Here is a 17,980-nt window from a genome sequence, read left to right as displayed (position 1 = left end):
TTTTTAATAAAAATAAAAAAATAAATTTTACCATAATGTGCGTTGCATTGCAATAATGTTTTTTTAACTAACCTTTTTAATTTCATACTGTAGCATTGTCTTAATTGATATCTGTGAAATCTTTTATTGTACTTATATTTTTAAAATGACGAAGAAATGTCAACGAAAAGCTGTCAGTTAATAAATATTGATTAATGAATATTTGGTGATCAAGTAGATTATCAGTAACACATATTTAAACGTAGAATAAATTGTTGCACTGAATTTCTACATTGATCCGAGATGTTTTGAAATTTTTTTCGTGTTTGTGTTTCTGTGTGCATATTTTGTTTTCTTTTGTTGCAGATAAAGCCTTAAGAAAATTTAAATCAATGGTCATGCTGTCAGAACCCATTCGCTGCTATTGCACAGATGGAATTGGCTGCTACAATGAGACTTGTTGGACAAAACCTGGCGCACAGTGTTTTCATGCAATTAAAGAAGCGTTTAATGAAGAAATAAAATCGATGGAAACATTGCATTTATATGGTTGTTTGCCTCCTGAAGAAGGAGGGTCACATTTACAAGTAAATTATTTTTTTGCAAAATATATTTGCATAATTGTTTGCTTTAGTGCCATGGTCATTTGTCTCCACATTTTTCGCCAGCTAGCATAAAGTGTTGTTTTCAGTACGACTATTGCAATTTGAACATTACACCTACATATTTGTTTCCAGTCAACGAAACTATAGGTTTATTAAAATTTTGATGTCTGCCTTTATTGAAAATATTGTTTTTTTAGATGACGAAAATTATCTTACAAGTTCACTGACATTTTTGCTTTGCATAATCACCATCATTTTGCTGCTGTCTTCGTTTCTTGCTTTTGCAGTAGTGACTTGGCTTCGGTATATTTTAGTTTCGATTTTCTACTAGCTTTTTGTCTTTTTTATAATTTGAAAACTTTAAGTCGACGACCGAAATTATTTCTGTGGTCAAATCAGAAGATTTTTGGTGCTAATAAGGATGAAGATTACCAGTTTATTGAAGAAAACAGCACATTAACTGATTTAATTGAACAAAGTTCGGGCAGCGGTTCTGGCGTACCTTTGTTAGTTCAGCGTACCATTGCCAGGCAGTTGCAAATGCTGAAAAGTGTCGGCAAAGGTCGATATGGAGAAGTATGGAAAGCCAAATGGAGGGGCGAGACAGTAGCTGTGAAAATATTTTATACATGTGAAGAAGCATCTTGGTTTCGCGAAACAGAAATTTATCAAACTGTGATGCTTCGACACGAAAATATTTTGGGTAGAACGCATTTGAATTCAATATTCATGTTTGTGTATATATATTTTTCATTTAGGATTTATTGCTGCTGACATTAAAGGAACAGGAAGCTGGACGCAGTTATTATTGATAACTGACTATCATGAACTGGGTTCTTTGCATGACTTTTTGAAATCCAAATATTTGGATCGTGAACTGCTTGCCCGACTGGCATATACAATCGCATCAGGATTAGCTCATTTGCACACTGAAATTTTGGGCACTAAAGGAAAACCAGCAATCGCTCACAGAGATATCAAAAGCAAAAATATTTTAGTGAAACCAGGCGGTGTATGCGCTATTGCAGATTTTGGCTTGTCAGTACGATATGTCAGGTAAATTTTTATTTTTTTTATTTGTAATGTAATATTTTTAAAAGTACATCATTCATGATTCTATTTAGTGAGACAGGCACAGTTGATATACGACCAAATCCTCGTGTTGGTACTAAACGATACATGGCACCTGAAGTATTGGACGAATCGATTAACAGCAACTGTTTTGAGAGCTATAAACAAGCAGACATGTATTCATTTGGCTTGGTGTTGTGGGAAATGGGAAACAAATTTGCAGGAGGTTAGTGTTTCTTATCACAATGCTGTGTTTACTTGAAAGCTGCTGCTTTTTCAGAACCCTATAAAGTACCATATGAAGATTTGGTACCGTCTGATCCAAGTTTTGACGAAATGCGCCGAATTGTATGCTTGGACCAAATTCGACCACCGATAACAGCTAACTGGACCTATGATGATGTGCTTTGCGCCCTTGGCCGTCTTACTGTAGAATGTTGGCATCCACAGCCGACAGTGCGACTGAGTGCGTTGAGAGTGAAGAAGACAATGAGCAAAGTTTTGGAAGAGATTTGCCGAGCGCGCAGCAAAGAAAACATTATGCCTTCTGTCTGATATTATTATTAACCTTATCAGCACTGCTGCCAGACTAGCCTTCTTTGATAGAATTTACATATCCATGATTGCCTTGTTATTTATCCTCATATCTCATTGAATTTGCACGTGTTCCAGTTATGCAAATCTTGTTATAGTTCATTGATGTTATCTATATATGCACGAATGAACTTGCTCATGCATTTTTTACTCCTAATCTGCTGCAACTTCATATTTTTCAGTATCAGTATTTCATTAATAAACATGTTATTTTATATTCATGTGTTTTATTCTAAAAAATGAATTAAAAAGTTTGGCAAAGAAAAGCACAGAAATCACAAATGCACATACACAATCTAGAGGACAACTGATTACGGTCAAAAGGTCAAACTGTAAATGATCGATAGGTTAGGTATACGATAAAGAATTATATCTTAAAATTATTTAGCTCAGTGTTTGACATAAACATACAAATTTTGGAATGCATTAAAAAAAATAATGCAATTTTTTATTTATAAATATGTTATTATTTAATATTTGAAAGACGAAATCGTATAGGCGTTGGTAACGTAATGAAAATTTGCAAAAGGCAGATGATTACGCAGTTCATTTTCCAATCTATTTTTATTTACACTGTTTTGTCTCCTTATTAACAGTTTTACTGGGCAAAGTTTCAAAAACAAAATACATATTAACAAAGTCACAAACTTTCACAACATTCAATAAATGAACACATTTAATAATTAATAATTGAAACTGAAGATGATATTATTAGAGAAAAAAATATTCAACTGAAAGTCAAACAATACGGCAGAAGGTACAGCTTATCAAATTCAGACAAAATATACGGGCGAAGGTGGGTTGGGGGATCGGAGATAAATTAAACAAAAATAAGCAACTAAAATAAAATAAAATAAAATAAAATAAAATTCACTTGGGATACCAATATACTTATTCAGTGTTCAGCAGTTCAGGCATAAATGGAAAGAAATCGACTATTTGTAAAATGAAAACACGAATCCAATTTCAAAAACAAGAAGCAAACAACCATCGTCTGCTTCGTTTGTACGCACACAGCTGTGATGGTATGTACATTCGACCAAGCTTTGCGAAAAAGCATCAACTGGAAAATCACCATTCTCCTCATTATATATGAATTGTTTCGTTCCATTTTTTCCAATTGAATTTTTTTCAGCAAAAAATTTGGCCTGCTTCCCAATAATGCAAAATTTTGTTCCATGTACAACAAACGCAACAATTTCCATCCATCGGCAACCCATTGTCACCCAAATAAATGAGTGATAATGCTGCCTGTGATAAAAATTTCCGCTCTTTTGAGAATACACAATGCTCTTCGAAATTCCATTAATTATGGAAATTTCTGAATATTTATTCTGAATATCAGTTTTCACTTCGAACAAATGTCGATTGGTTTCCAATTGCCATTTACCAACTAGTAACACTGATTACAATTCTTTCTCAGAGGCCCCGTCCAAAAGTAGTAAAAAAAAACTAACGAGCAGAGAGACAGAAAACTTTGCTCATTTTCGACAACAAAAGAAAAAATTAAATGAAAATTAAACGTTAAAAAAATTACTAGTCTCCAAAAAAATTATCTTTTAAAAAACACATTCAGTAACCTACAACATATTTTACAAAAATAAAAACAAAAATAAATAATAAACAAAGCATGCAACTAACTCATCATTTACAATACATTTCGGTTGCAAAAAGGAAAATTAATTACAGAAGAAAAATGAATTTAATTTATGAAAGCTTGCGGGGGTACGTTTCCTTGTTCCAGCAGTCGAAAAAAAGCATTTTTTGCATCATTGTATTGCCACCCGTTATCTTCCAAACATCTACACGAGGGAGAAAAAAATTCGGATAAAAATTAATAAACAATTCCAATGCCAAAAGTTGACCGAACAACCAAAACGTATAAACTCACTTCATTGCCCATTCCAACCGCAAATTCGTTTCTCTGCTAAGCAATTCTCCCATAGCAACTGGCGATTGTGCAACTTGAGAACCCAAATTAACAGACGTATCAGTGGACGCCGAAGGTGCAGTTATTTGTCCGATTTGCTGATTAACTTGGGGTGGGGCATTCAAAGCATTCTGTACTGTCGTTGTGTACGATCGCAATTCTTCTTCACTGACATTACGCACGTTTATCATGTCATTCTCTATGCAAAGTCTGAAATTGGAAAATAAAAATTAGAAAAAATATATATTATATTTAATTATATTTCAAAAAATTCCTTGCTTACCCTTGTGCTGTTACACGACGTAAAATAAAACTGCGGGTAAATAGCAAGAAAACGTCCGGCTCCCCTTCAGAGATCATTTTCATCGAACCATTCATACAACAGCCAATCAAATCTCCCTAATAAATAATTCTCAATTTGTAAACTGATTATAAAATACTACCTATTTACAGAAACGAAAAAGATGTCGAGCAAAAATGACGATGGATCATGTTGAGTGCGTGGAAATGCGGACGACAAATGGCCAACAATATTCATATGTCCTCGCTTCACCAGTCTGTCACGAAACGATTTCCATACAGAAATTCGAACAATGTTATGACTGTCTCGGTATAAATTTCTCAATGCAGTTCTTTGCTTGACACTAAATATGATAATAAGGAAGAAAGAATTAACAATACTTCTATACAAGTAACGGATCTCATTCTACCAATCTTTAGTCGAGTAAGATACGTCGGCCGTTAAAGAAAATAACGACTAAAAGAAATAAATAGAAATATTAAAATCAATATTCAACTGCCGGAATTGTAAATTTGTACCGTTTTTGTGTAAGCATGCAAAAGCTTTTCACGCTGGGATGTTTCTGTGCTATCAAAACAGCTATAGTATTCCATAAAAAATCGAATTAACAAGTCTTTCAATTCATCATTGACGAGAAAACTTCCCTAAATAACAAGATGAATAATTTTTTAACGGAAAATTAACGCGTATGACAAAGTGCCGAAAATTTATAATATCAGCTGTCATAACTAGAATGAATATGACCATCAGTGGTTGGTGAAAAGAGATGCAAAAAATGTTACCAACGCTGGAGGCCAGTTTATTTGTGCTGCAGATGCAGTTGGTACATCAAGACCAAAATTCACCGTCTCCTCTTTTACCACAGGTACACCATCCTAAGTTAAATAAATTACATATGTTTAAAAAAACAAACAAACAAACACAAAAAAACAATACACTCACAAGCAAAGTCAGCTGGGGAAATACTGATAGCATGGCTCTATAAGTATAAGATCATTTGGTAGAAATGACAATGATGTCATTAAAGACTGCTGTGCAATCTCTACAACCGTTGCAACTAAAAGTGTAAAGTCGCCTGGACGTAGAGACAACCAAAATACAACGTCAACGTCGAGGTGCAGCCGGAAAAAAACAAATAAAACAAAAAACCGAACAAAAACAAACCTGTGATACTCCGATTCTGATTTAAAATGTTTATAGAATGGATTTTGCTTTATATTCAACTGGCTCAACTTCCAACCACTCAGCTTACGCAACTCATCCACTGAATCCACCTAAACAGAAAAATGGAAACAAATAATTAATTTACACATGTAATCAATGTCCATTTTCCTTCCTTTCATTCACAACTTACTTGATTTTCGTTAAGATCCAGCGCAATAACATTTCTCGTGAATGAGACTAAATTTGCCAAATAGTCCAAATACCGAAGACGATTGTTCGACAAGTCTATAGAATGTATTAAACCGCCTTGCTCGGATAACAAAGTTGCAATTGCCAACATCACGCTGTTGCGATTGACAGGCATGTATTCGCGATGGTTGCGAATTACTGCAAAAAAAAACTTTCAGAAATTAAAATTTTCAAATTGTATAACAAAAAATAATACCTGTATTCTGGGAGAAGCATCCCAAATTTAAATGATGCGTTCCAGCACAAAACAACGAATCCAATACTTGCCTCAACACCTCTTTATCCGCATCAACCAATTCAATACATGGTGGTGAAGCTGACTGAGTTTCAATAACTAACTAAAATGATGAAAAGAAATTTATCATTTCTCTGTCATCAGTCTAAAATTACTTTTCATCCACTCCCAATTACTGTCAAAAACGTAAAAAACCGGAATTCTTCATCAACTGATATTGATTTAACAAATCAGTAAAAGCAAAATACAAAAAATAAATTAAAAAATATCAATGGAAAATACAAATCTTAAAAATTTCAAATAGAAATGAGCTGCTTTAATGTTTTGTTGTTTACTTTTCTCCCAGATGACGTTGTAGCACGACGTGAAGCAGATAAAATTGCGCTTCCTTCTTCGCTTTTGCGCACATAAAACGTAACATCACCATTGTCCAAATTTGAAATGCAAAACGGATGGACAGGACTTTTTAAAAAATCTTCCAAAGCAGCGATAATTTCACTTTCTGATAAATCTTTTCCATTTCTCACCTTGAAGACAAATTAAATTAAACAATATCAATTAAACAAATCGATTTCGTTCGTACAGTTATCCTTGTCCAACCACTAGCACGCGCGGTAGCAGCAGTGTTTTTTTGTCTTTTTGATACGCTCAGTCGTCCGCTGATGCGTTCAAAAACACTTTTATTCACCGTTCTTCGTACACCAGTGGAACGACTGGTTGTTGGTCTAAACAAAATTACACAAAATTCCAAAATTTATCTTCCAAACAAAATATTAAACACGCATGCTGCTGACATAAATTATTCTAATACAGAAAAAAATATATTTTTCAAAAATAACCAAACACGCAATAATATTATTTTAAATACATTTCGCAATCTAAATAATTTCATAAATAGGTGTACGATACATTCAATGGTAATACAAATCATTATAATTAAGGAAATAAAGTATGAATTTTTCATGTCTTTTACCGCATGCCTATGTACTCTTCAATAACAATACTAATTCAAAATATAAAAATAAAGACAAGAATTAAAAACTATTAAAAATTTTCTACATTTTTAAATAGCTGAAAATTAATTACTATTACGATGTAATCATCTTAAAAATGAAAGATAACAACAAAAGTAGAATTCTCACTGATTTGTGCTCGAGCTCTTTGCGCCATAAACAAGTCGACTTCTATAAGCATTGGTATTTGGACGTCGCATATGGGATGCCATTATTCACAACTTCTAAAAATATTTTCAAAATTATCATCATAATAAATTACAATTGTCACCATAAGCACAACATTTTCTGGAAATAAACTTAAATCAGATTTAAAAACAATAAGCTTTTAAAAACTATCATTCAAGATCAGGAAATGAAATGTCAGGACAAAAAATTCAAATTCTGGAAAATAAATAACTGTCAAAATAAATCAATTTAAATAAATTTATAAACGGTCAAAATTGTGGCTCTTCAATGAGATAAAAATCTTTTCCTTGTTATTCAGAATTGAGAGAACAAGTAAAACAAAGAAAAAATAATAAAACTTATCACAACTTGATTAAAAATCATAATCTTACGCAAAAAAACACGTTCAAAAATTAGTAATGTTGGAGAACGACAGGCCCAAAGTAACCCAAAAAATGTGACACTTGCTACTTATTGAGTTACAGTATCCGTAAAGTACTGTTCTATAAGTAAGTTCAAACAATAGTTTATTCTCGATACAAATGAAAAAGTGGTAAATTTAAAATGATTATAATATTTAATTTATATAATCTACTGAAAAATTAAATATGAAATATTGAACAAATGTAATAATAATAAAATAAAACACAGGTTCATTGAAATAAAAAATGCTTTTTTTTTAAATTTTTATTTAATTTTTTTTCAAATTACTGATTTCTTAACGAGAAGCATAATTTGTAAAAATTTAATCAAGTTCCTTGAATGTGATTACAAATTGATATGGTTACAACGTTAACAATGAGGCATTTCCCACTTGTGCACTTCTTGAAACTTGCAACTCAACAAAGTGTGCTAATTTACTTATACTGAATGTGCACGCAGATTACAAACTACAGTTTCTGTCATAAATGATTTTCAAGATAAAATTATGCGGCAGAATTAATAAGCTGAAAATTGTAAGGCGGAATGAATTTACTGCATAATTACACATCTATCACTGCGACATAGTGTTCCATCCGACGTAAGCCGGATTGTACGTAGTCAGCTAGTTTAGTAGTACAGTGGTTTCCGACCAACAATAGTTTGGCAATATTCTAAGTTTGTTGAACAGCTAGAAGGAAACAAGCCAACAAACAACAAACAAATCATATGACGCTGGCATTTTGTCTGTTTGCATTGCAAACTTCGACTGTTTCTAGTATCCGCATAATTTTCTGCCTTATTCACTGATGTATTTGCATAGTTTCTTTATTTTATTTTGTTTATTTTTACAATTAAATTTCTTTTCACATTTCTTCAGCAATTCACCTTGACAAAGCATCAACAGAGTATAAACAAAAGAGAATTACTTCTGCTGATAGAATGCATTTGCTTGAAAATGAATAGGAAGTAAACAATGGCCAGTGCTTAATTGAACGGATATGAAAAAGAATATTTAAATCATGGTTTAATCGAGAATAAAGGCTAAATTTATCAGTCTATTCATAGACAATTTGAAGATAAAGTATGCCAAAGGAGCAGAAATCCAGTTTCTCCAACTTTGGCTAAGGGAATGCTTCATCTCATGCCCGGCCAACATTCAGAATTACCATATGCAGTGTATGTTGGCAGAAAAACTGGGCGTTAAGAGAGTTGGGGCATCACGACCCGTTTCTCGACCGATTCCAATAGTGGTGCATGTATAAAATTTTGTCAATCAATAATTTCCCTTCCGGGCATTGGATGACAGGCATATGATGCAATCAGTAAACTCAAAAATAACAATTATCCATAAGGCAGAGTAACAGGTACGTCCCGAGGCAACGTAACTGTCCAATACTAAACCAGAGAATATTATTATGAGCTTGGACACTCCTTCCTTTCCACAAAGGAAATAGAAGTCATTTTTGCAAAATTAACAATTTATTTTTTAAAATATTTATCTTCCTTTAATGATTAATTGTTTTTAAGAAAAGAACTATTTCCAGTTTCAAGTTGATTTAAATTTGGTTTCATAATGATGCTATTTGTTTGCATATGACAGAATAAGCGGAAGTATAGTTTGTTTTGAATGTCTGTCAAATAGGAACCAGTCGGTTGGTTGTCATGCTTTATGATCGATATGCTCAACTATGTCCACCAATAATTTAAAGGCGCTGCCGCATTAGTTACCGCTCGTCGATTTGTTATGTATATAATTGACCAGTGTTGGAAAAATTATTCATTTGTTGAAAATATTTTTTAATCAAAACTTTTTATACCGTCAGATTTTGAATTTTCAAAAAACCAATGGCAAGCAACAAATCAGCACCGGCACAAGTGCAACGATGGTCGAGCGTTTCGTCGAGAGTAGAATTGTTGCATTTGCCCAGCGTCGATGGTTCCATTTGTTCGACCGAATCCAACAATCCTCCATTACAAATTGAAATACCAACTGAAATTATCGAAAGCAATGAGCAGCAAAAAGTTCCTGCATCCACAGCGGCTCCTACTTTGGAATCTTGGCTACATTTGAAACGAAAAGAGAAAAAAAACACAATCAGGTAGGTAAAAGTTTCTGAAATTAGCATAAATCTTGTGCAAAAAGTTCATTCAACTTTTTGCTATAATGAGATGTCAGTTGCAATAAATGCCAAATCGAAACGATCGATATTGTAGTAATGATCAAGCTGTGATGAGTTTGATAAAAGCTTTATGCGGCACCGGTATTTTCGCACTGCCACAGGCTTTTCGCAACGCTGGACTTTGGGTAAAGAAAAATTAATTTTCTCGTCAAACACAGCTTTCATACTTTGGTAAATTTTTTTTCAATTTCAGGCTGGCATAGTGCTTTTATTACTGAACAACACCATTGCAATTTTCTGTTTGCAAATCTTAGCCCGAAGAGCGCAAAAATTTTGCTTACAGTAAATCTACAATCAAGAATTAAAAAAAAAGATTTTTTTCAAATGATTTTTTTCAGAACTAAGCAAGTGGCACTCGATTATGGTAAAGTGGTCGAATTGACATTTGCAAACGGGCCAAAATCACTGACTCGCTTTGCTAAAGCTTCCAGGTAAATTTGAATTCAAAAGTGAAGCTTACTGAGAAATTTAATAATAGAAAAAAAAACAACCGCAAAGTTATCAAAATATTGACGTCAGTAAGATTTTTTGTAATCAATTTTGACTGATTATTCAAGGTCGTGATTTATCTAAAAATCATTTAATAATCAGATTTGATAAGACAAGTGGGTAATAAATATTTTATTGGCATATGGTTCGGTTAATTTTTGCCATTCGATTTACAAAGGTCAGACGGTGACAAGATTTTTCTGAAAAGGCGTCAAAAAGTATATTTTCACTATTAAAAATTGTCAATGAGAAGAGTTCTATGATAATTTTTTCAATTTGTCATTGTCATATTTGATCAAGTTTTTCGAATTGATCAAAAATTAAAGTCGTATGATTAATAAAACTTCATAATATATTATACCAGTTATGTTTATGAACTTGTCAAGTCAACTGTCAAATATTTTGACAACAATTTTGTACAGTAATATTCATTATTATTATTATTATCGATTGTTATTTTATAAACGGAAGTTGAAATATTTTCAGAATAGCAAATATTCAATAATTCTAATAATGGTGTCATTTATCTTTATTCACAAAATATTTTATTCGTTGATCAAAATCGGAATAGATATATTTTTTGATTTTATTCATCGAATGGAAGTTCATTTGTTACAAATGACGAGTTAATTATAAATAAAACCGGTTTTCAAGTTTGATTTTTTTCACACAATTATTGTACAGGAAAATAGGATGTATTTTTTTCTTTTTGTTGTTGAATTATTTTTAAATAAAATACTTTGATCAATGAGAAAATTTTGAGATGAATTCTTATTAAAAAAAGAGAAATAAAATACTTTTGTTATTTAGAATTATTGTCAACGTGTTAATTGGTTTGTGTCAGTTTGGAATTTGCGCCGCTTATTTTGCTTTCATCGCGGCCAACTTGCAACAAGTATAAAAATTTGCATATGAAATGGGTGAATAAATGCAATTCAATTGGTTTTTTCAAGGGGTTTGATTTTATCAGCGATTGGTCAGTTCACGTTTACATGGCGATCGTTTTGCCGTTGCTGTTGTTGGCCGGATCGTTGCGTTATTTGAAATATTTGACAATTTTATCCACCGCAGCTAACCTTATCTACGTTGTTGTCTTGTCTGTGACTTTGTATTTTATTTTTCAAGTTCGACCGGATTCGTCAAATTTGCCAGCATTCCAAAGCTGGGATACATTACCGCTGGCATTTGGAACGATCATGTTCTCTTTCGAGGCGATTACTGTGGTATGAATGTGGAGAAATATGAAACCAATATGTCAATAATATTCACAATTATTATTTCTTGATGCACAGGTATTGCCTGTAGAAAATCGAATGAAAACTCCGGTTGATTTTACTACGTGGAATGGTGTTTTGAATACCAGCTGCATTGTGGTCACTTTGTTTTACATAGCATTTGGATTTTTCGGTTACATTCGTTACGGAGACGGTATACAAGACAGTATAACTCTGAATTTACCGTACGACAATCCGTAAGTGATTAGATTCGTTGAATCGATCGTTTTTTTTATTTATTAGCATAATAACGAAGTAGCAGAAGAAATTGAATGAGAGAAATGCTTTCAGACTCTGCCGAACGGTGAAAATTCTTATCGCAATTGCAGTCGCATTTTCGTATCCTCTGCAATTTTACGTACCGATGGATTTGATTGCAACATTTATCAAAGAAAAATTTCGAGATAAACAAGTGAAGCGAATGTTATTGGAATACGCAGCCAGATATGGGTTCATCCTTTTAACATGTAATAGGAAACTTTTAATCTAATAATATATTATTAAATTTATCATCATCATCATCATCATTGTTGTTGTTTTAGTCACGTTCGCAGAAGTGGTTTCTTCGTTGAGTTTGATCATTTCATTGGTGGGTTCGCTTACCGGTGCTTCACTGGCGTTGATTATTCCCCCAATTTTGGACATGATCAACTTGTACACCAATCCCATATCGAAAAAGCATTTCATTTCCATGATGATACTGAATACAGTGATCGCGCTTTACGGTTTGATCGGACTCGTCGCCGGCACCACGATCAGCGTAATGGATATTATCGAATTTATAAAAACCGACAATTAATCAATCAATCAATCAGTCAATCAATTTTATCGCTCAATTTCTTGTCCTTATCTTTCCTTTTTCCAACACACTACTTAATCGGGTTTAGCTGCCTTTTACTTTACAAACAGTTTTTCTCTATTTGTCCTCTTTCATCTGATGTATTTTTTTTTGTACATTTTGCATTTATAAATTTAAATAAAAATAAATTAAAACATGCGACGTTTTATTTTTGTCAAATATTCAAAATGCCCTGATTTGTAAGGCAAAAACTGTCCCGTAATAACAAATAATAAATGTATATATATATATATATGCATACATATAACACTAAAACATAAGTAACGTAACAGCAAACTGAGAGTAAAACCAAATTGCTGGTGGCAAACAAATTTGGGAAAGTTCAAACAAGAAAACAAAACGAATAAATGCAATAATTAAATTGATTTTGTAATAATATTCCATAATAAAAATACGCAAAATAAATGGTGAATAAAAATAACCTTATAGAAATGGATGTTCACATCATGGCCACATAGTATCACAATTTCCAGGACCAAGAGAAGAAGAGGACATTGTTTCGACGCCGCTGTCAAGACTGTTCATTCGTGGTGAATTTTTGTTAGCAGCTATTTGATTTGAGCCAGCTTGTTCATTGTTGGCAGACGTGCATGGCAAGTGAACCGGAACCACCCGGAAACGACTGTTGGCAATGCGTCGGCCAATTTCATAAGGCGCCGAGCCCAGGCGGGCATTTTCCTCAATCGTTGGACATTGGTCAGGATCCGGCGCCGTCGATGCTCGCCAACCGGACGGTTCCACTTGGTGCTGGTGGTGCCCCGTCCCCAGATCGACGTCGACTTCGACCGTCGAGCCGGACAACAAACTACCCGGAGGAATATTCGGGGTGGATGATTGGCCGGCACCGGCTAAACCACGGTTCGAGCGTCGAAGCCTTCGACGTCGGTTCAGCCTCTTAGTTCTGCTTTTGCCACTGCTGACCACATTCGTGAAATAAACCCCTCGGACAATTTCCTCGCAGAAGCGAACCGTCTTCTTCGGCACGCTGCCCGAATCACTGCTGCTAATGTTAGTCAACGACGTGCAGCTGCTGCAGTCTACATCCAACGAATCATTGGCATCGCATTCCGAATAACATCGTTCAGTTCGATGCTTCAATATACCTGAAGCATTACATTATGCATACAATTATGCATAATTGAACGAACTCGAATATTAAATAACAAAATCGTTCGTTGCTATCATTTTGATTGAATTATCAAAGTACACCACAGATTGTACCTTTGATAGCTTGAGTGCCTTCGGAAATGGACCGTTGACGGGATGAATTGCCCTCTTGGATGCAGTCGACGTCAACTGAAACTGCAGACATTGAACAATCCGACCTAGCCGGTGATACAAGCATGTCACTAACGGGAGACATGACAACGCTTGCATCACTATGAACCGGGGACGATGCCGAACAGGGCTGAAAATCTCACATCTCACGATACTGTACAAGAAAAACAATTCAACAATCTCCAAATCGGTGTGAATTATCGGGGGGAAAAAATTAATTTATTTTTGCTTCAGAAATCCAAATATTACACTTTTAAAACGATACAGTAAATATCTGATTTTCAAGCGGCACATATTTCATTCGTATTAAAAACAATAATACAGAAAGAACTAAAGCTAATCATGAACCGATCATTTGGTATTTTTTTCACTTTTAAATCGTCTGATCAAATTTAAATATCTAAAAACAAATAGTAATTGTTAGCATTCGTCGATGTACATAACACAGGCAGGCATGTTGAATGGTGCATTGGTCATTGAATGATGTTGCAATCGACAACTGAACAATTCTATTTCATCACTCTAACACTGACTGATATTGCAATAAAAAACATTGTCAGCTTTATAATGGTGAAAGTTAAAAACTGAATAATAATATTTTTTCAAAAAAATTAATTTCAAAATGAAAATACAAAATCTCCAACTGCACAAACAAAGACCAAATAATTGAACAATTTTATGCACACAAAATTTGTTTACAAATGATAAATTCTGTTGATTCTAATAACGCTTGCTTAATCTAATCAGCACTGCCCAAAATGCGAGTAAAATGAACAAATCGACTTGGTTACAAAATAACATTTAAATATTATGAAAAGAAATTAAAATACATTCCTAATAAACATGATTAAACAGCTAAATCGACAATCAAATTGATTCTATTCATTATCAGTCGAAAAAGGTTGTTTTTAGTAATTATGCAAATTTTTGAGCCGTAACGAGGCGAAGCGATGTTTCAATCGAAAGAAAAATTTTACAAGCAAAATAATGCTTCTTCTCATCTATCAAGTCTCAACCCTTTGTCGAAACAAACTAATATTTAAATTAATTCTATTTAATGATTGGAATGCATGAGATGATTGAGAAAAACCCAAATACAATCAAATCAATACATTTCTAACGCGGAGATGTGAAAAGAAATGAGCATTCAAAATTTAAGATGGAATTTAATTCAAAAATATCACAACTTTTAAATTATTAAATTTAACACTGCTGAAATGAAATAATAAGATCAATATCTATATACACTTGACAATTTCTGCACAAGCAAAGAATTATAGAATGAATTAATTTGAAAAAAAAAAGATTTCTTTTTCTTATAATTTTAATAAACGTAGAAATTAATAAATTGAACAATTATAAAAAATAAGAACAGTTTTACCGGAGACGAAGAATTGGAATTGGTCTGGTGAGGTTGCAGGGAAAGTTTGTCCATCGCATCGCAGGGTGGATCTTGCATTTCACTCATTTTCATCAGTAGGTTTGAAATTGGAAATTTTTTTTTAAATAAATAACACAGCGAAATGTCGAAGCCGACGCAACAAACGCGCAACAGGCACTCGTATTAAGGACAGTTAAACTAACGTCAGCAAGCGCGAACCGTATAAATTAAGATAATCAAGAGCAAGAAAAATTTTTCGAAGACAACATATTTCTCTGTAAGTTCGATTTCAATTGGGATTAATTTGATTTCCATAATAGCGTTTGCAATTTCATTCATTGAAATTGGTCAAATTGCAATACAACAAGTGATAAATTAATCGACAAAATAACTAAATAAATATTGGTTTAAATAAGAAAAAAAAACAAAGTAACACATTTGAACATTTGCACAAACGAGAGAACTGTTGAACAATGTACAAAAGTAGATGGAACTGTTCTTCATTACAGAATACACCATATTCACAACTTTATTTTTTCAAACAATACAGTACTTCTTTTCATCGTTTCAATTTGTAATATTATTACAGTATTCTTTGAAATAAGTTAAATTTTTATTCATTCATTCATTCATTGATTTGTATTGAAAATTTTCATCGATGATTTTTCGTGTTCTTCAGAAATGCAAGCTGCAATTTGTTTTTCTTTTAAATGATCAAAACTAAGAACACAGATTGCTTTGTTGATTGCAAGAAAGAAAAAAAAGTTGAAAAAATTACTAATTTTATTCCAAAAAAACAACTTGCCCATGCGCAAACTAACAATGCTACTACAAATGATTATTGTAGTTGAAAAATGGGACACAAAAATGACAAAGAATGAAAAAATTAAAAGGAGAGAGAGAGAGAGAAAAGAGAGAAAAAATCATTTAAAAAAATACAATATGAATATTATTAAATATGTCTAAATATAAAAGTATAAATAGATGTGTAAATGCAAATATAGATGTATGTATATATAAATTTTATTCATTTGCTGTTTCGTCTGCTTGTTTTTCATCAATCAGATCGCGAACTGTCGCTGGCATATCCTCCTATTAGAGAGAGAAAAATAAATAAATAAATAAATAAACAACAACTACAGTCACAACACATCGCGTTGGGTGATAAGAAAAAACAAAAAAAAGTAATTTACCGGTTCGTCGCGTGCGTTGCTGCTTTTCGTCGGCGTCGACGTCCAAATCGCTGGCGCTGGTTTTATTCGCATCGTCGTCTGAAAAACTGCTACTTGTGGATCGTCGTCTGCCGTGTTCATCTTTGCTCGACGTACTTCCATTTCGAATATTATCATCATCGTCATCATCAATCGACTGATCTTTTTTCGTTTTATTCTTTCTCCTCTTGTCACCAACGTCGTCGCCGCTGGCAGGTTCTTCAACTTCAGAAGAATGATTGAAATCGTTGTTCAATTTCTTCTGCTTCGGTGAACAACGCGACAATAAATTTTCACCGTTGTTCTCTTCGGTCGAAGAAGACCGTCGCTTCGGGCTCGCCGACCCCGACGAACCTCTGGCCGCTATTTTGCGCTTTCTGCCTGGTTCGGCTCGACGGTCGACTGCTGCTTGAGGTCCGCCGGATTCGCTTCCCGACCGAACTGGTGAACGAGAGCCACTGTCGTTCGACCTAGACCTGGACCTGGATCTCGATCTGGATCTAGACCCGGATCTGGAACCGACCGACTTCTTGCGACGCTTGGCCCCGCCCCTTTCGCCGACCGACGTCGAACGAGAACGGCTCGAACTGGCCGACCGTCGTCCCCTGGACAAAGGGCTCCGCCTCGACCGTTTGTCCGGCGACGAAGAACGCGACCGACTAGCCGTCTCGTCGGAACGACTTCTTCTACTCTTGCCGACGCTTCTCTTGCGACGAATTCCATCACTCGAATACGATCTCGACCGACTGCGGCTGTCCGACACTGACCGTTTCGACTTTCGCTTGCCTGAACCGCGTTCATTTCTGTACGACGACGCTGAACGCGAACGACTACGACTGTCCGAATCGGCAGGGCTGAACAAAACAAAACCGACAAAATTCAAAAAAAAATTTCCACTCTGAATTCTTTTTTTTTTGCATATACCACACCTTTTCCTGCTACGTTTCACCGACGGTGAACGGCGACGTCGACGAGGAGTTGACCGAGACCGGCTACGACTTGAAGCACTTGTACTAGTGCTGCTACGACTGCTGATTGATAGAAAAAGAAAATTAATCAATTTTCACACAACTGACTTTCACTTTTCACCTTCGTGAACGACTTGAACGACTTCGAGAACGTGAAGAGCTGAAGAAGAAGAAGAAAAATTTTTCAAACAAAATTGCAAAAAAGTAAACAATTCTTCCCTACCGTCGACTGCCATCGAACAATTCCAACTTTCGACCATTCAATTCTTTGCCATTTAGCATGTCGATCGCTTTCTTCAATTCATAATGTGATGCAAAGCAAACAATTCTTAAAAAAAATCAACAAGTCTATTGAACAAAAACGACAACAGAACGAACAATAAATAATAACTTACCCTTCGTGCTTCTTGATTCGATGCGCATCAGCGTATGTGACTTCCCCTGCCTGGCGCATAAAGTCCTTCAAATCCTGTGAAATTATAAAAACGATCAACAAAGATAAAAATACGACAATGCTTGGTTGTAAAATGAAAAAAAAGTCTTCTTAAAAACCCTGCCCACGAGCGAACAAGGCGTGGCGGCTGCTGATCGAAAAACGGTTCCTGCTC

At 34.3% G+C, this 17,980-nt stretch overlaps 5 protein-coding genes across 5 annotated transcripts; 2 read left to right on the top strand and 3 right to left on the bottom strand.

Moving 5' to 3' along the window:
* The first annotated feature begins 371 nt into the window (after positions 1-371).
* Tsp_04000 (bone morphogenetic protein receptor type-1B) lies at positions 372-2,210 on the top strand. Its single transcript, XM_003374764.1, has 7 exons — positions 372-566; positions 671-731; positions 782-887; positions 950-1,287; positions 1,343-1,626; positions 1,812-1,881; positions 1,936-2,210. The coding sequence occupies exons 1-7, from the start codon at positions 372-374 to the stop codon at positions 2,208-2,210; spliced, it is 1,329 nt and encodes a 442-aa protein (XP_003374812.1).
* Positions 2,211-3,951: 1,741 nt separating this feature from the next.
* On the bottom strand, positions 3,952-7,353 carry Tsp_03999 (nuclear RNA export factor 1). Its single transcript, XM_003374763.1, has 12 exons — positions 7,271-7,353; positions 6,817-6,853; positions 6,464-6,655; positions 6,090-6,231; positions 5,835-6,031; positions 5,645-5,754; positions 5,423-5,459; positions 5,263-5,355; positions 4,999-5,124; positions 4,463-4,578; positions 4,141-4,389; positions 3,952-4,051 (listed from the first exon to the last, which is right to left on the bottom strand). Exons 1-12 carry the CDS (start codon positions 7,351-7,353, stop codon positions 3,952-3,954), a joined length of 1,482 nt encoding a protein of 493 aa, XP_003374811.1.
* Positions 7,354-9,543: 2,190 nt separating this feature from the next.
* On the bottom strand, positions 9,544-9,858 carry Tsp_03998 (hypothetical protein). The gene has a single exon (XM_003374762.1). The coding sequence runs from the start codon at positions 9,856-9,858 to the stop codon at positions 9,544-9,546; it is 315 nt and encodes a 104-aa protein (XP_003374810.1).
* A 59-nt stretch (positions 9,859-9,917) lies between these two features.
* Positions 9,918-13,641, top strand: Tsp_03997 (proton-coupled amino acid transporter 4). The gene is given in 11 exon segments (XM_003374761.1): positions 9,918-10,037; positions 10,106-10,194; positions 10,251-10,343; positions 11,212-11,296; positions 11,355-11,624; positions 11,694-11,872; positions 11,967-12,125; positions 12,218-12,400; positions 12,964-13,074; positions 13,097-13,415; positions 13,426-13,641. 11 exon segments carry the CDS (start codon positions 9,918-9,920, stop codon positions 13,639-13,641), a joined length of 1,824 nt encoding a protein of 607 aa, XP_003374809.1.
* Positions 13,642-16,216: 2,575 nt separating this feature from the next.
* Positions 16,217-17,826, bottom strand: Tsp_03996 (conserved hypothetical protein). Its single transcript, XM_003374760.1, has 7 exons — positions 17,768-17,826; positions 17,630-17,700; positions 17,494-17,532; positions 17,358-17,435; positions 16,928-17,258; positions 16,387-16,880; positions 16,217-16,272 (listed from the first exon to the last, which is right to left on the bottom strand). Exons 1-7 carry the CDS (start codon positions 17,824-17,826, stop codon positions 16,217-16,219), a joined length of 1,128 nt encoding a protein of 375 aa, XP_003374808.1.
* Between the last annotated feature and the right edge of the window lie 154 nt (positions 17,827-17,980).

This window comes from Trichinella spiralis, assembly GCF_000181795.1.
Source record: "Trichinella spiralis strain ISS 195 chromosome Unknown Scfld5, whole genome shotgun sequence".
NCBI classification, from domain to species: domain Eukaryota; kingdom Metazoa; phylum Nematoda; class Enoplea; order Trichinellida; family Trichinellidae; genus Trichinella; species Trichinella spiralis.
This window is presented reverse-complemented; position numbering and strand designations above follow the sequence as displayed.

Bases quoted from the DNA above. Each gene is read 5' to 3' on its own strand.
- Tsp_04000 (XM_003374764.1), top strand. From the start codon at position 372: ATGGTCATGCTGTCAGAACCCATTCGCTGCTATTGCACAGATGGAATT. The intron at 567-670 runs GTAAATTATTTT...TGTTGTTTTCAG, and splicing joins AAGGAGGGTCACATTTACAA to TACGACTATTGCAATTTGAA. The intron at 888-949 runs GTATATTTTAGT...GAAAACTTTAAG, and splicing joins GCAGTAGTGACTTGGCTTCG to TCGACGACCGAAATTATTTC.
- Tsp_03999 (XM_003374763.1), bottom strand. From the start codon at position 7,353: ATGGCATCCCATATGCGACGTCCAAATACCAATGCTTATAGAAGTCGA. The intron at 6,232-6,463 runs GTAAACAACAAA...TCATCATTTTAG, and splicing joins CAACGTCATCTGGGAGAAAA to TTAGTTATTGAAACTCAGTC. The intron at 4,052-4,140 runs GTGAGTTTATAC...TCCCTCGTGTAG, and splicing joins CGGTTGGAATGGGCAATGAA to ATGTTTGGAAGATAACGGGT.
- Tsp_03998 (XM_003374762.1), bottom strand. From the start codon at position 9,858: ATGCTAATTTCAGAAACTTTTACCTACCTGATTGTGTTTTTTTTCTCT.
- Tsp_03997 (XM_003374761.1), top strand. From the start codon at position 9,918: ATGCCAAATCGAAACGATCGATATTGTAGTAATGATCAAGCTGTGATG. The intron at 10,038-10,105 runs GTAAAGAAAAAT...TTTCAATTTCAG, and splicing joins TTCGCAACGCTGGACTTTGG to GCTGGCATAGTGCTTTTATT. The intron at 10,195-10,250 runs GTAAATCTACAA...GATTTTTTTCAG, and splicing joins GCGCAAAAATTTTGCTTACA to AACTAAGCAAGTGGCACTCG.
- Tsp_03996 (XM_003374760.1), bottom strand. From the start codon at position 17,826: ATGCGCCAGGCAGGGGAAGTCACATACGCTGATGCGCATCGAATCAAG. The intron at 17,701-17,767 runs GTAAGTTATTAT...ATTTTTTTTAAG, and splicing joins CGAATCAAGAAGCACGAAGG to AATTGTTTGCTTTGCATCAC. The intron at 17,259-17,357 runs GTCGGTGAAACG...TGTTTTGTTCAG, and splicing joins CGTCGACGTCGCCGTTCACC to CCCTGCCGATTCGGACAGTC.